Here is a 24,485-nt window from a genome sequence, read left to right as displayed (position 1 = left end):
AACCCAAGACATCCGCATCCACCTTTGTTTTGAATTTTGTACAAATTTTGTTTGTTTTTATTATTTTTCACTTTCAATTTGCTTCAGCTAACGCCTCGAGTCATACCCCAAGACATCCGCATCCACCTTTGTTTTGAAATTGTCCAAATTTTGTTTGTTTTTATTCTTTTTCACTTTGAATGGCTTCAGCTAACGCCTCGAGTCATAACCCAAGACATCCGCATCCACCTTTGTTTTGAATTTTGTACAAATTTTGTTTGTTTTTATTATTTTTCACTTTCAATTTGCTTCAGCTAACGCCTCGAGTCATACCCCAAGACATCCGCATCCACCTTTGTTTTGAAATTGTCCAAATTTTGTTTGTTTTTATTCTTTTTCACTTTGAATGGCTTCAGCTAACGCCTCGAGTCATAACCCAAGACATCCGCATCCACCTTTGTTTTGAATTTTGTACAAATTTTGTTTGTTTTTATTATTTTTCACTTTCAATTTGCTTCAGCTAACGCCTCGAGTCATACCCCAAGACATCCGCATCCACCTTTGTTTTGAAATTGTCCAAATTTTGTTTGTTTTTATTCTTTTTCACTTTGAATGGCTTCAGCTAACGCCTCGAGTCATAACCCAAGACATCCGCATCCACCTTTGTTTTGAATTTTGTACAAATTTTGTTTGTTTTTATTATTTTTCACTTTCAATTTGCTTCAGCTAACGCCTCGAGTCATACCCCAAGACATCCGCATCCACCTTTGTTTTGAAATTGTCCAAATTTTGTTTGTTTTTATTCTTTTTCACTTTGAATGGCTTCAGCTAACGCCTCGAGTCATTACCCAAGACATCCGCATCCACCTTTGATTTGAATTTTGTCCTAATTGTGTTTGTTTTTATTCTTTTTCATTTTGAATGGCTTCAGCTAACGCCTCGAGTCATATCCCAAGACATCCGCATCCACCTTTGTTTTGAATTTTGTACAAATTTTGTTTGTTTTTATTATTTTTCACTTTCAATTCGCTTCAGCTAACGCCTCGAGTCATACCCCAAGACATCCGCATCCACCTTTGTTTTGAAATTGTCCAAATTTTGTTTGTTTTTATTCTTTTTCACTTTGAATGGCTTCAGCTAACGCCTCGAGTCATAACCCAAGACATCCGCATCCACCTTTGTTTTGAAATTGTCCAAATTTTGTTTGTTTTTATTCTTTTTCACTTTGAATGGCTTCAGCTAACGCCTCGAGTCATAACCCAAGACATCCGCATCCACCTTTGTTTTGAATTTTGTACAAATTTTGTTTGTTTTTATTATTTTTCACTTTCAATTTGCTTCAGCTAACGCCTCGAGTCATACCCCAAGACATCCGCATCCACCTTTGTTTTGAAATTGTCCAAATTTTGTTTGTTTTTATTCTTTTTCACTTTGAATGGCTTCAGCTAACGCCTCGAGTCATTACCCAAGACATCCGCATCCACCTTTGATTTGAATTTTGTCCTAATTGTGTTTGTTTTTATTCTTTTTCATTTTGAATGGCTTCAGCTAACGCCTCGAGTCATTACCCAAGACATCCGCATCCACCTTTGATTTGAATTTTGTCCTAATTGTGTTTGTTTTTATTCTTTTTCATTTTGAATGGCTTCAGCTAACGCCTCGAGTCATTACCCAAGACATCCGCATCCACCTTTGATTTGAATTTTGTCCTAATTGTGTTTGTTTTTATTCTTTTTCATTTTGAATGGCTTCAGCTAACGCCTCGAGTCATAACCCAAGACATCCGCATCCACCTTTGTTTTGAATTTTGTACAAATTTTGTTTGTTTTTATTATTTTTCACTTTCAATTCGCTTCAGCTAACGCCTCGAGTCATACCCCAAGACATCCGCATCCACCTTTGTTTTGAAATTGTCCAAATTTTGTTTGTTTTTATTCTTTTTCACTTTGAATGGCTTCAGCTAACGCCTCGAGTCATAACCCAAGAAATCCGCATCCACCTTTGTTTTGAATTTTGTACAAATTTTGTTTGTTTTTATTATTTTTCACTTTCAATTTGCTTCAGCTAACGCCTCGCGTCATACCCCAAGACATCCGCATCCACCTTTGTTTTGAAATTGTCCAAATTTTGTTTGTTTTTATTCTTTTTCACTTTGAATGGCTTCAGCTAACGCCTCGAGTCATAACCCAAGACATCCGCATCCACCTTTGTTTTGAATTTTGTACAAATTTTGTTTGTTTTTATTATTTTTCACTTTCAATTTGCTTCAGCTAACGCCTCGAGTCATACCCCAAGACATCCGCATCCACCTTTGTTTTGAAATTGTCCAAATTTTGTTTGTTTTTATTCTTTTTCACTTTGTATGGCTTCAGCTAACGCCTCGAGTCATAACCCAAGACATCCGCATCCACCTTTGTTTTGAATTTTGTACAAATTTTGTTTGTTTTTATTATTTTTCACTTTCAATTTGCTTCAGCTAACGCCTCGAGTCATACCCCAAGACATCCGCATCCACCTTTGTTTTGAAATTGTCCAAATTTTGTTTGTTTTTATTCTTTTTCACTTTGAATGGCTTCAGCTAACGCCTCGAGTCATTACCCAAGACATCCGCATCCACCTTTGATTTGAATTTTGTCCTAATTGTGTTTGTTTTTATTCTTTTTCATTTTGAATGGCTTCAGCTAACGCCTCGAGTCATTACCCAAGACATCCGCATCCACCTTTGATTTGAATTTTGTCCTAATTGTGTTTGTTTTTATTCTTTTTCATTTTGAACGGCTTCAGCTAACGCCTCGAGTCATAACCCAAGACGTCCGCATCCACCTTTGTTTTGAAATTGTCCAAATTTTGTTTGTTTTTATTCTTTTTCACTTTGAATGGCTTCAGCTAACGCCTCGAGTCATAACCCAAGACATCCGCATCCACCTTTGTTTTGAATTTTGTACAAATTTTGTTTGTTTTTATTATTTTTCACTTTCAATTTGCTTCAGCTAACGCCTCGAGTCATACCCCAAGACATCCGCATCCACCTTTGTTTTGAAATTGTCCAAATTTTGTTTGTTTTTATTCTTTTTCACTTTGAATGGCTTCAGCTAACGCCTCGAGTCATTACCCAAGACATCCGCATCCACCTTTGATTTGAATTTTGTCCTAATTGTGTTTGTTTTTATTCTTTTTCATTTTGAATGGCTTCAGCTAACGCCTCGAGTCATTACCCAAGACATCCGCATCCACCTTTGATTTGAATTTTGTCCTAATTGTGTTTGTTTTTATTCTTTTTCATTTTGAATGGCTTCAGCTAACGCCTCGAGTCATAACCCAAGACATCCGCATCCACCTTTGTTTTGAATTTTGTACAAATTTTGTTTGTTTTTATTATTTTTCACTTTCAATTCGCTTCAGCTAACGCCTCGAGTCATACCCCAAGACATCCGCATCCACCTTTGTTTTGAAATTGTCCAAATTTTGTTTGTTTTTATTCTTTTTCACTTTGAATGGCTTCAGCTAACGCCTCGAGTCATAACCCAAGACATCCGCATCCAGCTTTGTTTTGAATTTTGTACAAATTTTGTTTGTTTTTATTATTTTTCACTTTCAATTTGCTTCAGCTAACGCCTCGAGTCATACCCCAAGACATCCGCATCCACCTTTGTTTTGAAATTGTCCAAATTTTGTTTGTTTTTATTCTTTTTCACTTTGAATGGCTTCAGCTAACGCCTCGAGTCATAACCCAAGACATCCGCATCCACCTTTGTTTTGAATTTTGTACAAATTTTGTTTGTTTTTATTATTTTTCACTTTCAATTTGCTTCAGCTAACGCCTCGAGTCATACCCCAAGACATCCGCATCCACCTTTGTTTTGAAATTGTCCAAATTTTGTTTGTTTTTATTCTTTTTCACTTTGAATGGCTTCAGCTAACGCCTCGAGTCATAACCCAAGACATCCGCATCCACCTTTGTTTTGAATTTTGTACAAATTTTGTTTGTTTTTATTATTTTTCACTTTCAATTTGCTTCAGCTAACGCCTCGAGTCATACCCCAAGACATCCGCATCCACCTTTGTTTTGAAATTGTCCAAATTTTGTTTGTTTTTATTCTTTTTCACTTTGAATGGCTTCAGCTAACGCCTCGAGTCATAACCCAAGACATCCGCATCCACCTTTGTTTTGAATTTTGTACAAATTTTGTTTGTTTTTATTATTTTTCACTTTCAATTTGCTTCAGCTAACGCCTCGAGTCATACCCCAAGACATCCGCATCCACCTTTGTTTTGAAATTGTCCAAATTTTGTTTGTTTTTATTCTTTTTCACTTTGAATGGCTTCAGCTAACGCCTCGAGTCATAACCCAAGACATCCGCATCCACCTTTGTTTTGAATTTTGTACAAATTTTGTTTGTTTTTATTATTTTTCACTTTCAATTTGCTTCAGCTAACGCCTCGAGTCATACCCCAAGACATCCGCATCCACCTTTGTTTTGAAATTGTCCAAATTTTGTTTGTTTTTATTCTTTTTCACTTTGAATGGCTTCAGCTAACGCCTCGAGTCATAACCCAAGACATCCGCATCCACCTTTGTTTTGAATTTTGTACAAATTTTGTTTGTTTTTATTATTTTTCACTTTCAATTCGCTTCAGCTAACGCCTCGAGTCATACCCCAAGACATCCGCATCCACCTTTGTTTTGAAATTGTCCAAATTTTGTTTGTTTTTATTCTTTTTCACTTTGAATGGCTTCAGCTAACGCCTCGAGTCATAACCCAAGACATCCGCATCCAGCTTTGTTTTGAATTTTGTACAAATTTTGTTTGTTTTTATTATTTTTCACTTTCAATTTGCTTCAGCTAACGCCTCGAGTCATACCCCAAGACATCCGCATCCACCTTTGTTTTGAAATTGTCCAAATTTTGTTTGTTTTTATTCTTTTTCACTTTGAATGGCTTCAACTAACGCCTCGAGTCATAACCCAAGACATCCGCATCCACCTTTGTTTTGAATTTTGTACAAATTTTGTTTGTTTTTATTATTTTTCACTTTCAATTTGCTTCAGCTAACGCCTCGAGTCATACCCCAAGACATCCGCATCCACCTTTGTTTTGAAATTGTCCAAATTTTGTTTGTTTTTATTCTTTTTCACTTTGAATGGCTTCAGCTAACGCCTCGAGTCATAACCCAAGACATCCGCATCCACCTTTGTTTTGAATTTTGTACAAATTTTGTTTGTTTTTATTATTTTTCACTTTCAATTTGCTTCAGCTAACGCCTCGAGTCATACCCCAAGACATCCGCATCCACCTTTGTTTTGAAATTGTCCAAATTTTGTTTGTTTTTATTCTTTTTCACTTTGAATGGCTTCAGCTAACGCCTCGAGTCATTACCCAAGACATCCGCATCCAACTTTGATTTGAATTTTGTCCTAATTGTGTTTGTTTTTATTCTTTTTCGTTTTGAATGGCTTCAGCTAACGCCTCGAGTCATTACCCAAGACATCCGCATCCACCTTTGATTTGAATTTTGTCCTAATTGTGTTTGTTTTTATTCTTTTTCATTTTGAATGGCTTCAGCTAACGCCTCGAGTCATAACCCAAGACATCCGCATCCACCTTTGTTTTGAATTTTGTACAAATTTTGTTTGTTTTTATTATTTTTCACTTTCAATTCGCTTCAGCTAACGCCTCGAGTCATACCCCAAGACATCCGCATCCACCTTTGTTTTGAAATTGTCCAAATTTTGTTTGTTTTTATTCTTTTTCACTTTGAATGGCTTCAGCTAACGCCTCGAGTCATAACCCAAGACATCCGCATCCACCTTTGTTTTGAATTTTGTACAAATTTTGTTTGTTTTTATTATTTTTCACTTTCAATTTGCTTCAGCTAACGCCTCGAGTCATACCCCAAGACATCCGCATCCACCTTTGTTTTGAAATTGTCCAAATTTTGTTTGTTTTTATTCTTTTTCACTTTGAATGGCTTCAGCTAACGCCTCGAGTCATAACCCAAGACATCCGCATCCACCTTTGTTTTGAATTTTGTACAAATTTTGTTTGTTTTTATTATTTTTCACTTTCAATTTGCTTCAGCTAACGCCTCGAGTCATACCCCAAGACATCCGCATCCACCTTTGTTTTGAAATTGTCCAAATTTTGTTTGTTTTTATTCTTTTTCACTTTGAATGGCTTCAGCTAACGCCTCGAGTCATAACCCAAGACATCCGCATCCACCTTTGTTTTGAATTTTGTACAAATTTTGTTTGTTTTTATTATTTTTCACTTTCAATTTGCTTCAGCTAACGCCTCGAGTCATACCCCAAGACATCCGCATCCACCTTTGTTTTGAAATTGTCCAAATTTTGTTTGTTTTTATTCTTTTTCACTTTGAATGGCTTCAGCTAACGCCTCGAGTCATTACCCAAGACATCCGCATCCACCTTTGATTTGAATTTTGTCCTAATTGTGTTTGTTTTTATTCTTTTTCATTTTGAATGGCTTCAGCTAACGCCTCGAGTCATAACCCAAGACATCCGCATCCACCTTTGTTTTGAATTTTGTACAAATTTAGTTTGTTTTTATTATTTTTCACTTTCAATTCGCTTCAGCTAACGCCTCGAGTCATACCCCAAGACATCCGCATCCACCTTTGTTTTGAAATTGTCCAAATTTTGTTTGTTTTTATTCTTTTTCACTTTGAATGGCTTCAGCTAACGCCTCGAGTCATAACCCAAGACATCCGCATCCACCTTTGTTTTGAATTTTGTACAAATTTTGTTTGTTTTTATTATTTTTCACTTTCAATTTGCTTCAGCTAACGCCTCGAGTCATACCCCAAGACATCCGCATCCACCTTTGTTTTGAAATTGTCCAAATTTTGTTTGTTTTTATTCTTTTTCACTTTCAATTTGCTTCAGCTAACGCCTCGAGTCATACCCCAAGACATCCGCATCCACCTTTGTTTTGAAATTGTCCAAATTTTGTTTGTTTTTATTCTTTTTCACTTTGAATGGCTTCAGCTAACGCCTCGAGTCATAACCCAAGACATCCGCATCCACCTTTGTTTTGAAATTGTCCAAATTTTGTTTGTTTTTATTCTTTTTCACTTTGAATGGCTTCAGCTAACGCCTCGAGTCATAACCCAAGACATCCGCATCCACCTTTGTTTTGAATTTTGTACAAATTTTGTTTGTTTTTATTATTTTTCACTTTCAATTTGCTTCAGCTAACGCCTCGAGTCATACCCCAAGACATCCGCATCCACCTTTGTTTTGAAATTGTCCAAATTTTGTTTGTTTTTATTCTTTTTCACTTTGAATGGCTTCAGCTAACGCCTCGAGTCATAACCCAAGACATCCGCATCCACCTTTGTTTTGAATTTTGTACAAATTTTGTTTGTTTTTATTATTTTTCACTTTCAATTTGCTTCAGCTAACGCCTCGAGTCATACCCCAAGACATCCGCATCCACCTTTGTTTTGAATTTTGTACAAATTTTGTTTGTTTTTATTGTTTTTCACTTTCAATTTGCTTCAGCTAACGCCTCGAGTCATACCCCAAGACATCCGCATCCACCTTTGTTTTGAAATTGTCCAAATTTTGTTTGTTTTTATTCTTTTTCACTTTGAATGGCTTCAGCTAACGCCTCGAGTCATAACCCAAGACATCCGCATCCACCTTTGTTTTGAATTTTGTACAAATTTTGTTTGTTTTTATTATTTTTCACTTTCAATTTGCTTCAGCTAACGCCTCGAGTCATAACCCAAGACATCCGCATCCACCTTTGTTTTGAAATTGTCCAAATTTTGTTTGTTTTTATTCTTTTTCACTTTGAATGGCTTCAGCTAACGCCTCGAGTCATTACCCAAGACATCCGCATCCACCTTTGATTTGAATTTTGTCCTAATTGTGTTTGTTTTTATTCTTTTTCATTTTGAATGGCTTCAGCTAACGCCTCGAGTCATAACCCAAGACATCCGCATCCACCTTTGTTTTGAATTTTGTACAAATTTTGTTTGTTTTTATTATTTTTCACTTTCAATTCGCTTCAGCTAACGCCTCGAGTCATACCCCAAGACATCCGCATCCACCTTTGTTTTGAAATTGTCCAAATTTTGTTTGTTTTTATTCTTTTTCACTTTGAATGGCTTCAGCTAACGCCTCGAGTCATAACCCAAGACATCTGCATCCACCTTTGATTTGAATTTTGCCCTAGTTTTGTTTTTATTCTTTTTCGTTTTGAATGGCTTCAGCTAACGCCTCGAGTCATAACCCAAGACATCCGCATCCACCTTTGATTTGAATTTTGTCCTAATTGTGTTTGTTTTTATTCTTTTTCATTTTGAATGGCTTCAGCTAACGCCTCGAGTCATAACCCAAGACATCCGCATCCACCTTTGTTTTGAATTTTGTACAAATTTTGTTTGTTGGTTTTTATTATTTTTCACTTTCAATTCGCTTCAGCTAACGCCTCGAGTCATACCCCAAGACATCCGCATCCACCTTTGTTTTGAAATTGTCCAAATTTTGTTTGTTTTTATTCTTTTTCACTTTGAATGGCTTCAGCTAACGCCTCGAGTCATACCTCAAGACATGCGCATCCACTCCCTTTGTTTCGAATTTTGCCTTAGTTTTGATTGCTTTTATTCTTTTTCCCTTTTATTGGCTTCAGATAACGCCTCGAGTCATACCCCAAGACATCCGCATCCATCTTTGCTTTGGATTTTGCCCTAATTTTGTTTTTATCCTTTGTTTTACAGTTTTGCGTTAGTTTTTGGTTTTCACTATCTGCCATTTACTTTTTATTCCTTTCTTTTTTCCTTTATAGAATATTTTGCAAAGGAGTTTGAAACATTTTAATCTGGCTCCAATTTAAGGAATGTTTTTCTGATATGTTTTTAATTTCTTTGTTTCGTTTTATATCCCTTGCAAGGTATTCCGCGCTGAATTTTTGGATTGTTTTGCTTACTATTTCTAAATTTCCTATTTGATGTAGTCCATCTACACTTTTCCACATTGGTAGGTTAAATGCAAGTCTTATGGTTTTATTTTGTTCTCTTTGTATCTTGTTGAGATCACTTTTCGTTATATTTGCCCAAGATGCATTTGCATACATGTACAGTGGTCTTAACACTGTTTTATAAAGGTACATGATAATATTGGATTTTATGTTTTTTTTATTTTAGATGTCTTAGCATGTTGATTCTTTGTTGCACTTTTACGACTATTTTGTTTACATGTTTTGTCCACGTCAATTTATAATTCAGATCAAGTCCAAGAAATTTTAATTCCTTGCTGACCTTGATGTCTTCTGACCCTAAACTTAGTCATAAATTCGTGTTCAGTATTTGTCTAGTGAAGGTGGTGTATATGATTTTTCCGCGTTGAGGAGTATTTTCTATTTGTCGCATCATTTTTCTAAGTGTTTAGTTCCAATTTGTAATTGTTTAATGACTATTTCTTGTTTTTCATGTGTGTAGTATATTGCGATGTCATCTGCATATTGTGAAACTGATGTATCTTTACATTTTGGTTTTGCTTACATACATATTGAACATGATTGGGCTTATTATGCTCCCTTGGGGGACCCCTGATTCAGGTGTAAAACTTTTGGAAATCTCTTGGTTGTATTTTACTTTTATTTTTCTGTTACTTAGGAAGCTGCTAGTCCATTTTTTAATCCACCATGGTGTGTTAATCTCTATTTGTTTATATAAGATACCTTTGTGCCATACCGAGTCAAAAGATTGTTCTACATCTAATAATGCGGCAGCTGTGGCACCTTTCCATTTAAAGCTTGTTTTTGCTTTTTCTGTTAGCGTTAGCAGATTATCTGTTGTGCATCTGCCAGATCTGTAGGCACTTTGCTGTTCACCGAACAGGTTTAGTTTTTCACAGTGGTTTACCAAGTGTTCTTTTACAATGCTCTCGCACAGTTTTCCAAGGCAAGATGTTAGTGACAACGGTCTGTATCCTTTTAAAGTTTTGTGATCTTTTCCTAATTTTGGTATTAATATTACGGTTGAAATTTTCCATTGGGCTGGTACATGTCCTAATTGTAATGATGTTTGAATTGTGCTAGGTTTTCTAATGATTCTGATGGTAGTTGTTTTATCATTTGATAGCTTATTCCGTCATGTCCTGGTGCAATATTTTTACGATTTCCTTATATTTTTGAGAGTTGAAGGTTTTACTTCTGTGTGTTTCCATTCATCTTCACTTAATTTGATTGCCTTAAAGTTTGTTTCTCTTATTTTCAGTGAAACAATTTTCTCGTGGTCTTTTCCCTTATGTGTTTTTGATTCGTTTGTTTTTATTGTTGTTTTTATTTTTTCAGCGAATGCATCTGCAGCTTTCTGAATATTCATCGGTAATTGTTCGTTGTTTTTATTAGTTTATAGTTGTTAACAGTTGGGTAGTGATCACTAGGACTTTCGTTGAAGACATAAAAATTATCGAATAAGCTTGTGAGTTTAGGGTTGGCTAGGTGTGCATCTAGTGTTCCACCATCTTTGTGTGTGCAATCATACTTAATTAGTATTATTTAATTTTCCTCACCAAGCCATTGTTCAATTAATTTTCCCGTTCTGTTAGTGGTTAGGTCATTGGCTCCAAACATTGGGTGTTTTACATTAATATCACCAGTGATAAGGTGGGCTTCGTTGTTTGCTATTTTTGTGATTAGGTCCGTTCTTATTTCTAAATGTGGTGATACATAAATGTCTGTTACGTAGAGTCCAAGTACTTTTATTGTAATACATTCTTGTGTTAGTTTACTCTCTGATTTATATGTTTTTGTTTCTCTAAGTTCCTAATTTAATCGATGTTTGATATAGATTTAGTGTTTCCTGCTAGGGTATATCCTTCTAGCTTTGGGTGGTTTCTCTTGCCTAAAATAGTTTCGTTCAGGCAAGCTCTGTCAGCTTGGGTTTTTCCAATAAATTTAATATTTCTATTTTGTTTTTATTTAGTCCGCGACAGTTTAGTTGCGTGACTATAAGTGTTTTTTTGTGATTTTTGTTTTTCAATCAATTTGTTTTTCGTTTTGAACGGTTTTGATTTTGAAGTTGTTTCAGGTTGTTGTTTCTCTTATTGCTGGTTGTTCTGGTTTTTAGTTCTGTTCTCACTGAGTCTATTTAATTTGTGACTCATTTCCACCTCATCTACTGTTATTTTGTTGTCTTTTAATATTTCACATAACACTTTTGTGACGTCCTACATGATTGTTTTCCTAATATTTTCTCTCGTTCTCTCATTTATTTTTATTGTATTTTGTAGGTTTATATTTAATTGATCGATTTGACTCTGGAGGTTGATTCTAAGTCGCTCATTTGCAATTTTTGATAATTGTTCAATTTTGTTTTCTAGTTTGGTAAAGTGACTCGATAGCATGCTCTCGAGATTGTTTTCGATTTGTTTTTGAGCATCACTTGATATTTTTTGCGCTCTTTCTTTGTCCTTGCTCTCTGGTTTGTTTTTGAGGGCCTCTGCATTTGACGCAGCGCGTGCTTTTAGTTTTGCTTCTTTATACTTTTGGCAACCTCTATAGGCAGCGCTGTGCTTTTCATTGCAATTTTCGCAGCAAGGTTCATTTTGGTTGCAATCTTTAACGTGGTGGTGTCCACCACATTTTGGGCATCTTTGCATGTTATCACAGTTTGCTGCTCTGTGACCATGTGCTTGACATTTGAAGCATTGCACTACTTTTGGTTTTTGTTTTGATGGTTCACATTCGAATTTTTGTAGACACAGTACAACCCCATTTGTGATTGCTTTTTTGCTTGGTTTTCGTTTTTAGTAAGGACTCTAACTAATCTTGTTTCTTGGTTTGTAACGCTGCTTTTGACCCTGAATATTTTTTCAGATTTGAATCCTTGTTCATATAGTTGTTCTTTAATTGTGTATAGGTTTACATCTAGCGAAACTTTTGTGATTACAAAGCACGGAGTTACTTTTTCTCGGCTTTTGTTGTTGTTAGAGTTGACTTTTACTTTGTACTTTTGAAATTCTTGTATGATGTTCTGTGATGTAAGCAATTTCGATGCTTCTTTATTTTTGAGTTTTACGGAAAAGCCATTTCTGATTGGCATTTCTCTTACACTGCCCGGGTCTCGTTGGTTAGTAAGTTTGATCATGGCGTTGGCAAAATTAGCTAGTCGAGGTCTCCATCCCTCAAAATTAATGTAAACATTTCGTTGGTTATTAGTGTTTACTTTTTGTTGCTCTACATTAGGGCGTTTACTAGCGGCTTTGGCTTTTTCGCCTGCGGCAGGGGCCCGTTTTCGGGTTTTAGAAAAAGTGGTACCATTTTCATTTTGTGGATTTGGGTCCATACCTATCTCTAGACCCAATTCTATGCTCTCGTCGGAAAGGGTCGGATCATATGGGTCGTTTGAGGGGGGACGGAAGGGGGTGCTTGTTTGTGGCTGTACGGAGTCGCGGTCTAAATGAATTTTCATGTTTTAGGCTAGGGGGTACTTTTTTGGGAGGATTTAGGGAGGGTTAAAACTTTTGTTCGTATTAACCGGCGTCCCGGTGGTCAGAATATATCTAAACAATTCAATTTTAGTTTTTATTGCTCTGAAAAGTCAAAAGTTGCAATAACCTTTATTCTATATTGAAAGTTGCAAAAACACTTATCCTATTTTTGATAAAAGTTTTATGGGGAGCTGTGCAAAAAAGATCGAGTTGATCTAGCTTATGGGGAGCTGTGCAAGCTTCGGGGTGCTAATCCGGAGTGGTCTAGGAAATCACTAAGCTAGCCTATGCTAAAAAAAAGCAAAAAAGGCACCAATTCACCTCACCAGCAACGTTTCGGGCGAGTTACTAGGCTACTGGTAAGGCTTCAAGGCACCCCTTATACTCACTCCTTCGTCTTGCTCTTTCGTCAGTTGCCTGCTTCTCCACTTCCTCTCACTTCTCAGGTCGTCTTGTCACTAGCTTCTCCAATGTCTCGCATTTGTAAACACCATAACTGGTGTCGACGGTTACTAACCACAATAAAAAACAAGGTGTCAATTAGACCAAAAAGCAAGAACAAGAAGGTTTTAGGCTAACTGAATGCTCAAAATTATTGACAATGGTTGCATTATCTAACAAAATAGGTAATAAACTTCATGCCTATTCCGTCACTTTTGTCCATGGCTAACATATGGCTTTCTAAACATAAAAAACAATAATGCTATAAGAGAATATAAGACAAAGTATTGCCACTGTTGTCCACGAGAAGCAACAACAAAGCCCAATAAATAGAAAACGTTTATTTCTTACTTCATATTTATTTTGTACTCTTCAGGTTTGAATAAAGACATTTTTATACGACTTTGCAGGTTAGTTCAGCCAATGTTAATGACTGGCGTTAAACTTTTTTGCCATAAGTCTATACAAGTTGCTAAAAAACTTGTCCTAGTTAACCAACTATGTAAAAAATGTGCTGTATAATTTTCATTCTCGGGGTTTAATTCTAACAACTGCAACTCTATATAAAACAAGTATCACAGTGATTTGTGTAATAACATATGTATGAAAATGAAACATCATAAACTTTATAACTCATAAAATTCAGGTCCCAGAGACGGTTAAAATCGTCTCTCTATAAAATTTTTGGTCGAAAAGTTTTTTTAATTTATTGATTTCTTAAATGTTTTAGAAGTGAAATCTATAACTTAGGGAAACAGTAGAGAAGTAGCCGTTTTTTTTCAAAGTTTTTGACAAATCCAGCTGGATATGCTTCTTTTAAGATCAGGCAACTCTATTGATCACTTTTTCTTGTGAACGAAACTTATTGCGGATGCCAAATACCACCATCCACTTTATTCGATTAAATTAGAAAATTAAATAGAAGTCAAAAATTGAAAAAAGTTCAACTAAAAAAGTTTCCATTTAAGTTTATTGGAAAGTTTTATTAAATTGAACTAAATTTTATCGAAAAAACAAACAATTATTGCATGCTTAGGTTAAAAACATTTGAGAATGTTCCCAACCTAGGCATCCAAAAAATGTTCATTTCTCGATAATATTTATGAAATAGATATTTTTCAAAACTTTGAACTTATTATTCTATTTTTATTATTTTGTTATCCAGGAGCTCAAAAACTTCAATTTTAATCAAATACGAAGGTATCGAATATTTTTCATTCATGAAGAATTAACTTAGTTATGTCATTTTGAACTTCATCTACGCCTATTTAAACAACAATTTTGAATCTACTCCTGTATTTTAATCATTAAAGTTGAAATTACATGTTGTAGTGCCCTGCTGATCATGTGTTCAGATATGCATCATTGAAAACTTAAACTCAATTTTTGATTTGAGATTTCTAAATAAAAAAAGAAAAAAGGAAATGTTTTTGCTCATTTTTAAAAACAATTTCACCAAGTGATTGAAGAACGGTAACTTATTTTGTTTGTAATTGATGAGTGAAAAAAAAACATTTTTAATTTTTTGAGTCGATTTTTTTAAAAGAAATCAGCCATTTTTAAAGTAGTCTACAGTTTTTCAAGGGCTTCTTAAAAATACCAATCTTTTATGTCTTGATAAAAGATATCGATGAGCTTATGCTGGCTAAAAATATTCGGAGGGAAAGAAATTTTCCAAACCCAAAAATTGGGTAGTTAAGAAAAAAAATTAAAGCGTAAATGAGTGCAGCATTTCCTTTAATACACGTGCATTACTTGGAACTAGAGACTATAGAATCTGTCAAAAATGTCTTTGACTGAAACAGTGTTCTCGTAAATTATACCACGCCAATGTATGCGAAAAATGTTATTGCTAAGGATAAAAAGAGTGGAAGCAACTGCTTCAAAGAGATTAAATCTTTGTGTGATCTGTTGTCAGTCATTCTTAATATTTGATCTTGCCAAACCTAACTTGCAAGTTTTATTGCCAATAATCGCTCTAAAGTGTTAGAAGAAGCGGGCCGAGATAATAGAATAGTTTAATGCTTCCTAAGCAATACTTAAAATTAGTTCTTGTTGTTTTGAAAACGCACACTTATAATATTGGTTTGTTTCGATCAGACAAAAATAGAACATCTCAAAACAATGTGTCATTTTTGCCTGCTATATGCGGTTTTTTTTTCAAAACAAAGACACTTCAATCGTACAATAGTCTTATTTTTAAGTGTTTTGTTAGTTGAATGCAAATTTTTATTTTTCTCGGACAAACCAGCTGGTCGGCACAGTTTTTGAAGCTCACATAAAATTTCTTGGCCACTTAATAGACGCAATTACTTACAATGGTATCGTCTTTTCTAGCTATTAATGTGGCGCAATAACGATAACTGGTTGTGCCCTATTTGCCACATTTAAGCATTGAACAATTTGAAAAACCGTTCAAAAGCGCGTATGCTTCACACGAAACGTCAAATTGATGTTATCCACTTATCACACTAGATCCTTTTTTTAAACTTGAACACAACTTCATAATTATTATTCAGTGAACAAGAACACAAAGCGAGAGGTGAATTGAAATTCCGCCAAGACAAATTATAGGAGCAGTTTTTTAATTGTTAGTTGGGGTGTTCCATCTACCTTAGCACTTTACCAAACAAGTAACTTGATTGTATTTGATTGTCTATGATGCACTTACGTCTATCCGGTTGAGTGTCCTGCTTGGATATTGTGACTGATCTCTGAAATCGGTGGACTTTTTGAAATACCTTAGAGGAGAGAGTCCAAATTTCTGACCCCATCTCAGGTAAGTCAGAACTTGCTGTTCACAACAAGTGCCTGAAAATTAAAACACTTTCTACATTTTTGTAAGTATTCTAACAAGATTGTCGTGATATCGAGCAAGAGCAAAAACTGGTTCTGTAAATTAATAATTAGAATTAAAAGTTTTGTATACTCTATATCCTAGATATAGATAAACTTATATAGGTTGATTTACATCTGAGGTTTGAAATAGTTCACCGTTGCCTTTTCTAGCAAATTTTAGTCAGTGTTTGTACCCGACGCCTGTTCTCCTAACCTGAAAACATGTCATTGATATTTACAGGGCGCTAGGATTGGCAACAGGTAATTTATTGCACAAATTTATTTATATGAACTAATGATTCAACACTAAATTAGCTCACCAAATTAGTGTTATTTACATAATGGCTGAGTTTAAGTTCAGGCCATTATCATCTGTAACTTCACCAACAGCAGCTAAGTTTTTTTTCTTATTTTGATGTTTTATTCTAACACTAAACAAAAATGTAAACCTTGCAGTACTGCTTCAAATCAAACTTCTCCTTTTCCACGTTTCAATTTTCTAGTTGAGTTTTCAACGAGCAAGTTCTATACTTTTTCAGTTTTATAATCGTTAGATAGCAGAAGCTAGGTATATTTTGCACAAAATTTATACATTGAGACTTTCCTGGAAATTTTGTCAAGAGCCATCATCGTATACCCACAAAAGTTATCTTGCAAATTCTCTTCTGTATCTGCAATGCCTAATGAGGAGGTCTTGTTAATACTGATGAGATTAACTTCTCTCGACCATGAAGATTTACCGCCTTTGGATCTTCTCAACAATTGCCCCCTTTTGCAAACAATTTGAACGAGCGATTTATTAACCAATCATAGATGGCTTATAACCTTCGACGTATGTTTATACTATGTTAAACTAAATAGATTCAGATACGTTATGCTACCAAAGTTAGCCCAATTCGAAATCAAAACGAAAAGAATTTCCAACTGGCGGATCGGTGAGCTTCGCCGCGATAACGTACCGTGATTTCCGGATTACATTCCACAGCGCATGAGAGGCATGGCCGTGAATAGCGGTCCGCAAGTGCGCTCTGACTCATATTCGGCTATCTAAACGATAGGCCACGTAATATTGTGGTAAAGTATAGCAGAGAAGGGGGCGATTCTTTACTAACCACACCGATATCTTGCTCGCTTTTTTGCTTGAAATTTTTTTTCTTTCAAGCGTATATTAACGGTGCAAATGACGAAATATCAACAGTCATGGTGGCAAAAAAAGGAGAACAAGTATCTAGTAAGCTGGAGATCATGTGTTCGTTCCACTTACGGAACTTTATTTTTTGCACTTAGCCCAATTCTGACCATTGCAAAATCAGACTGAACGCAAGTCTGACCCGTCAAAAAGTGACATGAATCAGTCTATGATTCAGTAATGATGAGGAATTGCATTTATACTGGCTCTGTACTGAAACGCACTTGGAGTTAGGTACGGGTAGGTACGAAAGGGGGCAAATGCTGAAAAGATCTCGCCTTTTTGTAAAATGATTTGTTTATCCCAAAAAAACTGTAACGTGAAACATATGATTATGCTGATAAAATGTTGTAAAACCGGGGATGATATTTGTTGATTAGCATGTAAGTTACGGAACCAATTATGTGCAGTCAAACAATTGAATTATATCGAGAATGCATTACTTAAAGAAAGAGAGTGGATAAACCCCAATCGGATCAAGCGTTATCAGGCCTTATATACAATTATTTACAAATTATGCTTTCTTGAATTTATGTCTAACTGATACTTTGTTGAGATCATCATAATTAATATGTAAGGACTTCGTCATAATTAATATGTAAGGACTTCGTCATAATTATAATGTAAGGACGGTTTAGGCTGCAGACCTCGTTAAATATTACTCATTCACTCATGATCAAGCGTATCCAACCATGATCATGCGATACCGCGTGCCTGATCGGCAGCCAGTAGCAAAATCTTTGCTCTGATTATCGCTAGATCATACACATGGAAGGACATAAATTTCAATTTGGAATTTTTCTAGTCTGCTCATTTGATTTATTCTTTTTTGCATTAGTGGTGTTAAACTGATCAAGTTTTCAAATATTTGTTTAATTTTTTGATAACATATTTTGAAATCCGTGGAGTCCGTTTATGAGAGTGGCTTACTTCCGGTATTTGCTGTGCCATTGAAGAAAGAAAACCAGTTGACCATTCGATGCACTGGTCGTATGAGGGTATCGAAGAAGTAGCCATCTTTGCTTTGTGGTTTTCGATTATAGTAGACATCCCGACTCTGATAGCCAGACAGACAATAATTGTCACTGAAATGAGAACAATGTTAGAATCGAGAGACTTTCCTAGTCCTAATAAGCAGGCATTTGTACAAGAGTAAAGAATAAAGGAAACTTTCACGGGCAACTCAGAAAAGGTCAGCAGAAATGAAGAAAAATTGCATTCGCTGATAGACAAAAAAAAACTCCTGGACTTTAAAAATTGAGAAAAATGCGTTTTCAAAAACTTTGTGCTCCATCAATCAATCATTCAATCAATACTGAATAAGAGACCCGTGCGTCGATATTATCTGATATTACATCAGAGTGACTTCATTTAGAACACTTCACAAGCCTTCTTCACAATGATGAAGACTGTAAATGGTTTGTGTTTTAGTCCTTAGAAGGCTTATAGCTATTCACTGGCTAGGGATCTGTTTCGTGATTCGACATCTTCTTGGAAGCATTTGGCTTGTCCCCCAAAATGATGCTCTAATGACAGTTTAGAATTCCTTTTGAGATAAATTCAATGAGCAATTAGTACAAGTAACAGCAGCAAGTACTACTAGTCTTAGCTTAAAATCTCAGGTTGAGAATCCAAACAATTAGAAAATATTTTCCATATTACTCTGATTAATGGCTCAATTTTATTTCAAATATCAAACCAATATTTTTTATCAAAACCAATCCATTTCTTCAAAATTTTCCAGCAACAATTTCAACAGGGTCTTCCGCTCAGTAACAATTTTAGTGGCGGATTTTTATAAGCTTTAATATTTCACAACCTTTTATTTGTTCAACTCTGCAGTTAACTCACTGCAACTAATCATCTGAGTACTCCGACAGAGAACGAATTATTGAACTACAATCTTCTATAAAGGAAACATTTTTTGTCTCTCTCTGTCTATAATATTTTCATATTTGTCTTTTCATCGCTCCCTGCAATATCTTCATGTACGTTAATCAACTAGACATAAAATTTTTTCCAAAATTCCACGAAGTTTTGTCAGCAAATGCACCATAAACTGAAACTGGCTACTATAGATGTTCTAGAAATTTATCCAAATACAAGAACCTCATGTACACAAGAAACACTCATTTATACAACCATTCAGGTTTCAAATTTCTTGCAGAGTTTGTAGGAATTCAGAATTTGTGCAAACTACGTAAAAGTTGAGTTTTTTCCCTCTCTCTCTCTCTCTCTCTCATTCCCTCTCCTCTCTCTCTCTCTCTCTCTCTCTCTTTCTCTCCTCTCTATCTATCTCTCTCTTCATCTAGTTTTCTTTATTGAAACCCACAAGTCTTACTTAGCAGAACTCATAGTTTAACAATAAAAGTTTTTAAACTGCTCGATGAGTACAGTTTATAGTGGTATACATCAATTCGATTTTGAACAATTATGAAATCAACCATAGCAAACTTGACAATAAAATGATCTTGAGAGATTTTTAAACCAATGCTTCCCTGAAGATGACAACTCCCAAAAAAAATTTAGTGAAAATTGTCTGTTCAATTTTTTAATGGAAGTTTAAGGAACAAATTAATTACAAAAATTGGGAAATTTCTTCCAACTACTTTTAACGTTTTTTAACAATGTAAAATTTTGAGAATTACCTTGTGAGTATTACCTCATTAACTTTTTAACCAATTCTTGAGATTTGCAAGAATTATATTGTAGGCTTATGACTAGGTCCAATTTGTCAAATGTCTAATTCGGTATCTATGAATCTGCTAAAGAAACTATCTAACACTTTCAATTGATACATAAGGCATTTTTGGTAATTTCATTCGATAAAATCCAAAACTCATCATTTATCTTTGATATAATGACTTAGTGGTCAAATTAGGTACTTAAAAAACAAAAGGGGCATTGTATTCTTTCAAAGAAGAAGCAACTTGAGCAAGATCAGTTTTAGTCCAGTTCTGGAATTTATGGTTCAAAAAATTTTCCGGTTCTAATGGAGAGCAGTATATAGTTTTTGAGTTTTTTTGCTTTTTTGCTTTTTCATGTGAGTTAGAGACTAAAATGATTTCAAAGCAAACCTCAAGTATTGACAGATTAGTTTGTGCAAAGGGAGGCCAAAGAACAGAAATAACAATATCAGCGAAAAGCATATGATTTGTAGGCCTCAACACACTCTAAAAAAATTGATCGTGAAATATTGATTTCTGTTTACATTCTATTTTAATGAGAATCTTTTGACTTAGTCTTACTAATTACATGCACAGGTGGCTGCCAACGTAAACAAATTAAAGCAGTTAGAAAAAACCAACTACCATTTTTAGTTGAAGGCTTACAGTTTTGAGATTTGCCACTTTCAATCTGATTGCTGCAATCTTTTAGTTTACTCCGATCAAAGAGAAAAGTTGCAGTCTTTTTTAAGTTAATAATGATGTGGTATTAAATGCTGTTTTTGGTACCTATAATGATGATTTTTTGGCGTTGATACTACGAGTTTTGATATTTTTCTGTCATAATTTTTTTTTTTGACAATTTACCATTTTTGAGGTTCTTTTTTGCTGCCTCGTCCGATCCTTGCATTAATGGCACAGTAATGACAATGGACAAATGCCATAATCACATTAATGGCTTTGGAATGAGGCAGTCGTGACTGCAGTCAAAATTTTGGTGGAGAGTTTTTCATTTTATAGGCTTCGTCACCGTTTCCTCGCAAAATTGTAATAGTTTTTCTTTCTAATTTTGTCCGCATTTGATTGTTTTGCAGTAGTATAAAATGCTGGATAAGGACAGGTGTCAATGGTTTTTTTTGTATGTTTAAATGAAGCCATTGATTGGTTTCACTCGATGACTAATTGCTTGCATGACTTAAAATTTAATTGCTTTCGGAAAGGGTGCTTTCATAAATTGTTTTCTGCCTACTTGTTCATTATTCTCAATAAAGACAAATTCCGTGTCGTTTCAGGTGAAAATCGAGTCGTTTAATTTAATTATTTATCTGAGGCTATATTGACCTTTTGCTAGAGTTTTTTTTTAGATAAAATAGATAGATATTGAGTTTTGGTCGTAAGTAAATTTTGTTGTTTTTATCTGATTTTGTTGTTTCTCTTATCTTTTACGAGCCTTAATGACAGTTATCATCGGCCCTCTAATAAGTTATTGTCCCATTTGTATAGGGGTTGGAGGTAAAGCTTTTTGTTTAATGGATAAATCAATTTTTTTTTAACAATAAGTGATTTTTGAAAGTTTTCTATCACTTTCTCATTTGGTGGACAATTGAGATAAAAACGTGGTTGAGCCTGGTCAGAACATTTTGTGCAAACGCACATTACCGAGCCTCCTTGTTTTTGAGCCAAATTAAAATTACATCAAAAAAATTTGATGGATTGATTTGCGCTGAGCGCGTTCAAGTTAACAATCTTCCCTGAAGATATGTTTGAGCTTAATTCTTTCAGCTTCATGTCATATTTGATATGGATATGGATAATTCTCAGTACATGTCTTTTTTTACAACAAATACCAAAAGATGATGACGTCGAGAATTTTTTGGAAGAATTGTTGGAAAACAACCTGTAATTGCTGCACTGTTGCCCCCAGTAGGTGAACGAGTTTGCAAGTATAAAGTGCAATGTATTCCATCTCCCTCCAGTATTTGCTCCAATTCCAACTAAACAATACACGGCACCGGTTTATTTGGATAGACTTGAAAGGTTCCCTTTTTTGTTTTGACTTACAAGATGAAATAATAACGCACAATTTGTAGATCATTATTAAGCCCATATTAATAATGTGAGTTAAATGATTTTCTCTAGTTTCTACTTCGAGCAAATTTAATGGTTTTGGATCAACTGAACAGTCACTGCATTCTTGTGCTATTGGCATAACAAAAGTTGTCAAATTAAATCCATGTTTGCTAGATCAACATATACATTTGACTATACTTTTCTTATTCAAGTCAAGGAAGAGCAACAAGGTCAAAGAAGATGCTAAATTTTTTGGATTAAAACGCTTCCTTCTTTTGATATCTGTTTGTTTCGTGAAAAAAGCACCAGCACCACAACTCGAGCCAAGTCTTTCTAGTTCCTTTATTCCATATCTGCTGGATTCGCCCACATTTCATAGCAACCAGAGCAAAGAACTATTTATTTATTGATCAAAGTTTTTGTTGCATGGTCATGTTATGGCTTGGTCAAACTCTACCGCTTGTCTTGCAAAGAAGTCTGTAACATCTTAGAAAATTTATACCACCCGGGTCGAGGTTTTGGGGCAAACTTTTGTAAGAAATGCGGTGAATGCGGTGAATTTTTGTAAGAAATGCGGTGAAAGCGGTGAATGCGGTGAAAAAAAAATATTTCACCGCGAAATTCACCGCATTTCTTACAAAAATTCACCGCATATAATTTCCAAACTTTACTCAATCTGATTTAAATTCACAAGAAATTTCAAAGATGTAAGTTCGAGTTGGCGCAGTGGACTAAGCAGTTGAAGGCATGCAGGAGGATAGAGGTTCGAACCTGTTAGTGGATGATTATATTTTGTAAGAATACTGAGAACGCGGTGAAAAAAATAATTCACCGCAAAGAGATGTAAGAAATAAACAGTGAAAATTATTTTTTTTACCGCATTTCTTACGAAAATTCACCGCCAAACCTCGACACGGGCATCATATATTCAACCTGTACCAATAAAACAAAGTATTATTAGAAAAATTAATTGTTGTTTCGAACAATTAATATATTCAAATTAAAACTAGCAGTTTACTAACATTTTTTGATTGGTTGTAGGCAGTAATGCATTTCATCTAGGAGTAGACAGGAGGCTCTTAAATTTGGAAAAATGATTAGAAAGGACAATAAAACTAGTGATAACTAGCAATCTGTCACAAACAATCAACTCCTAGATCTTTGTAATTTTTTGTACGAGTTGCCATTATGTATAAGAAGAACTGATGCTATCAATCTAAAAATCGTAATAACAATATTAAAGAAAAATCAGTCGCTACAAGAAAGAATTTATTAAAAGATATAATTGGACTATATTGGAAATCATATGGGATATCAATATATATATATATATATATATATATATATATATATATATATATATATATTTGTACATACAATTATATATACAAATTTATATATCTATATATATATATATATATATATATATATATATATATATTTATACATTATATATAATAAATACATACATATATATATATATATATATATATATATATATACATATATGTATATATATATATATATATATATATATATATATATATATATATATATATATAAGAAATATAGCCGTTGGATGTTCAATAAAATAAAAAATAAAAACCATAAAAATTGATTAAAATAACTTGAAAATTATTTCAATAATTGCGTCACATCTGAAGAGATAAATCTATCTAATGTGAGATGAGATCAATTCACAGTTCACTCAAAAACAGTTCAATCAGTTTTTTCTCAAAACAGTTCACTCAGTTGTTCACTCATAAAGAAAAATAACGTCTTAAAAATTTTAAACCCTCAAATTTCGACTTCAAGCATTTAAGTGTAAAGTAAGATTACAAAAATATAAGTTGCAAGTTCTTTCTACCTTTTAAAATGGTGAAGTGAAAATTCCCAGTTTACGTTATTTTAAGTGAAAATTCCAGTGAAACACTTTACTATGGTTAATTTTCTCCTTTATTCTTTAAAGTGTTTTACTTATGAGTAAACTAGAAGATAAAAACTTCAAAAGTGAGCCAGCATTTTGGCTAATGAAAACAGTGGTTAATTAGAGTTAAATTATTTAATTTGAAGCAATCAAATTCTAAATAAAAAGTAAGTTTTTCTCAGAAAAATGAGGTCATGTACTCACATAACTGTCTCTATCAATTTTAAATTAGAAATCTAATACTTTTAAGAAAATTCAGTGGTTGAATTGCAGGAGAAATAGTAGCATGCCCACAATTTGGAACGCTCTAAAACAACCTTTTCTTTGGCGAGGCATATTTGTCAGAGACAAAAATTAGCTGAGAAAAATACGTTATTCAGAAACAGAAAAGTAACTTAAAAAATGGATAACAATCGAATAAGCTCAATGATCTTTTTATTTTCAAACTTCAGGCACACTCTCAAAAAGTTTTAATGTCAATTAAAATAAAACTATCGCATATTAAAGTTGAATTTGTTGTCTTGTTTTCAACATGCACCAAAAAAGAGCAAGAAAAATTAAGAAATGTCCCGGCTCTGAGTTGACAATTTATTGTGAAAGGCTTTTTTCTATGAAGAAAGTGAGCCACGCATAAAAAAAACTGAATTTTGAGTTGTTTATTGAAATCATAACATTTAATTTGCGATGCAGCGAATGACTACTCGAGATTTTGTCGTAACAAACTTTGTAACAGAAAAGACTATTTTTGTTGTATTGTAAAGACTTTTTAGCGTAAAAACTACGAGCGTGAGAGTTTATAAATACTTAAGCGTGAGTTTCTGTTTATTTGACAACAAAAAGGCAAATGTAAGATAGTGAGAAATACTATGCAACAAATTTGCAAAACCTAATTAATATCTTGCGAAACATTCT

The 24,485-nt window shown here is 34.2% G+C and overlaps 2 protein-coding genes across 6 annotated transcripts in view; one reads left to right on the top strand and one right to left on the bottom strand.

The window, feature by feature from the left end:
* Nucleotides 1–22,720, bottom strand: part of LOC142350423 (uncharacterized) — a 31,981-nt gene extending 9,261 nt beyond the window's left edge. Inside the window, exons 1-4 of one of the 2 annotated variants that reach the window (XM_075402281.1) lie at nucleotides 22,669–22,720; nucleotides 21,474–21,570; nucleotides 17,841–17,995; nucleotides 15,555–15,694 (exon numbers count right to left, since the gene is read on the bottom strand). In XM_075402281.1, the coding sequence (XP_075258396.1) occupies nucleotides 15,555–15,694; nucleotides 17,841–17,995; nucleotides 21,474–21,570; nucleotides 22,669–22,699 (423 nt within the window). In that variant the 5' untranslated portion in view covers nucleotides 22,700–22,720. Of the gene's footprint in view, nucleotides 1–15,554; nucleotides 15,695–17,840; nucleotides 17,996–21,473; nucleotides 21,571–21,637; nucleotides 21,844–22,668 lie in introns of those variants that run through there. The other variant, XM_075402273.1, reaches the window with a different exon arrangement.
* The window catches only part of LOC142350440 (uncharacterized), a 30,658-nt gene continuing 21,301 nt past the window's right edge, over nucleotides 15,129–24,485 (top strand). For all 4 annotated transcript variants that reach the window (XR_012760882.1, XM_075402314.1, XM_075402308.1 and 1 more), the window contains exon 1: nucleotides 15,129–15,662. The gene's annotated coding sequence lies outside the window, so the exon portion shown is untranslated. The remainder of the gene's footprint in view (nucleotides 15,663–24,485) is intronic.

The sequence above is a fragment of the Convolutriloba macropyga genome, chromosome 1 (genome assembly GCF_964194025.1).
Source record: "Convolutriloba macropyga chromosome 1, txConMacr16.3, whole genome shotgun sequence".
NCBI classification, from domain to species: domain Eukaryota; kingdom Metazoa; phylum Xenacoelomorpha; order Acoela; family Convolutidae; genus Convolutriloba; species Convolutriloba macropyga.
The sequence above is the reverse complement of the archived record's forward strand: the minus strand, read 5'-3'. Positions and strand labels throughout refer to the sequence as shown.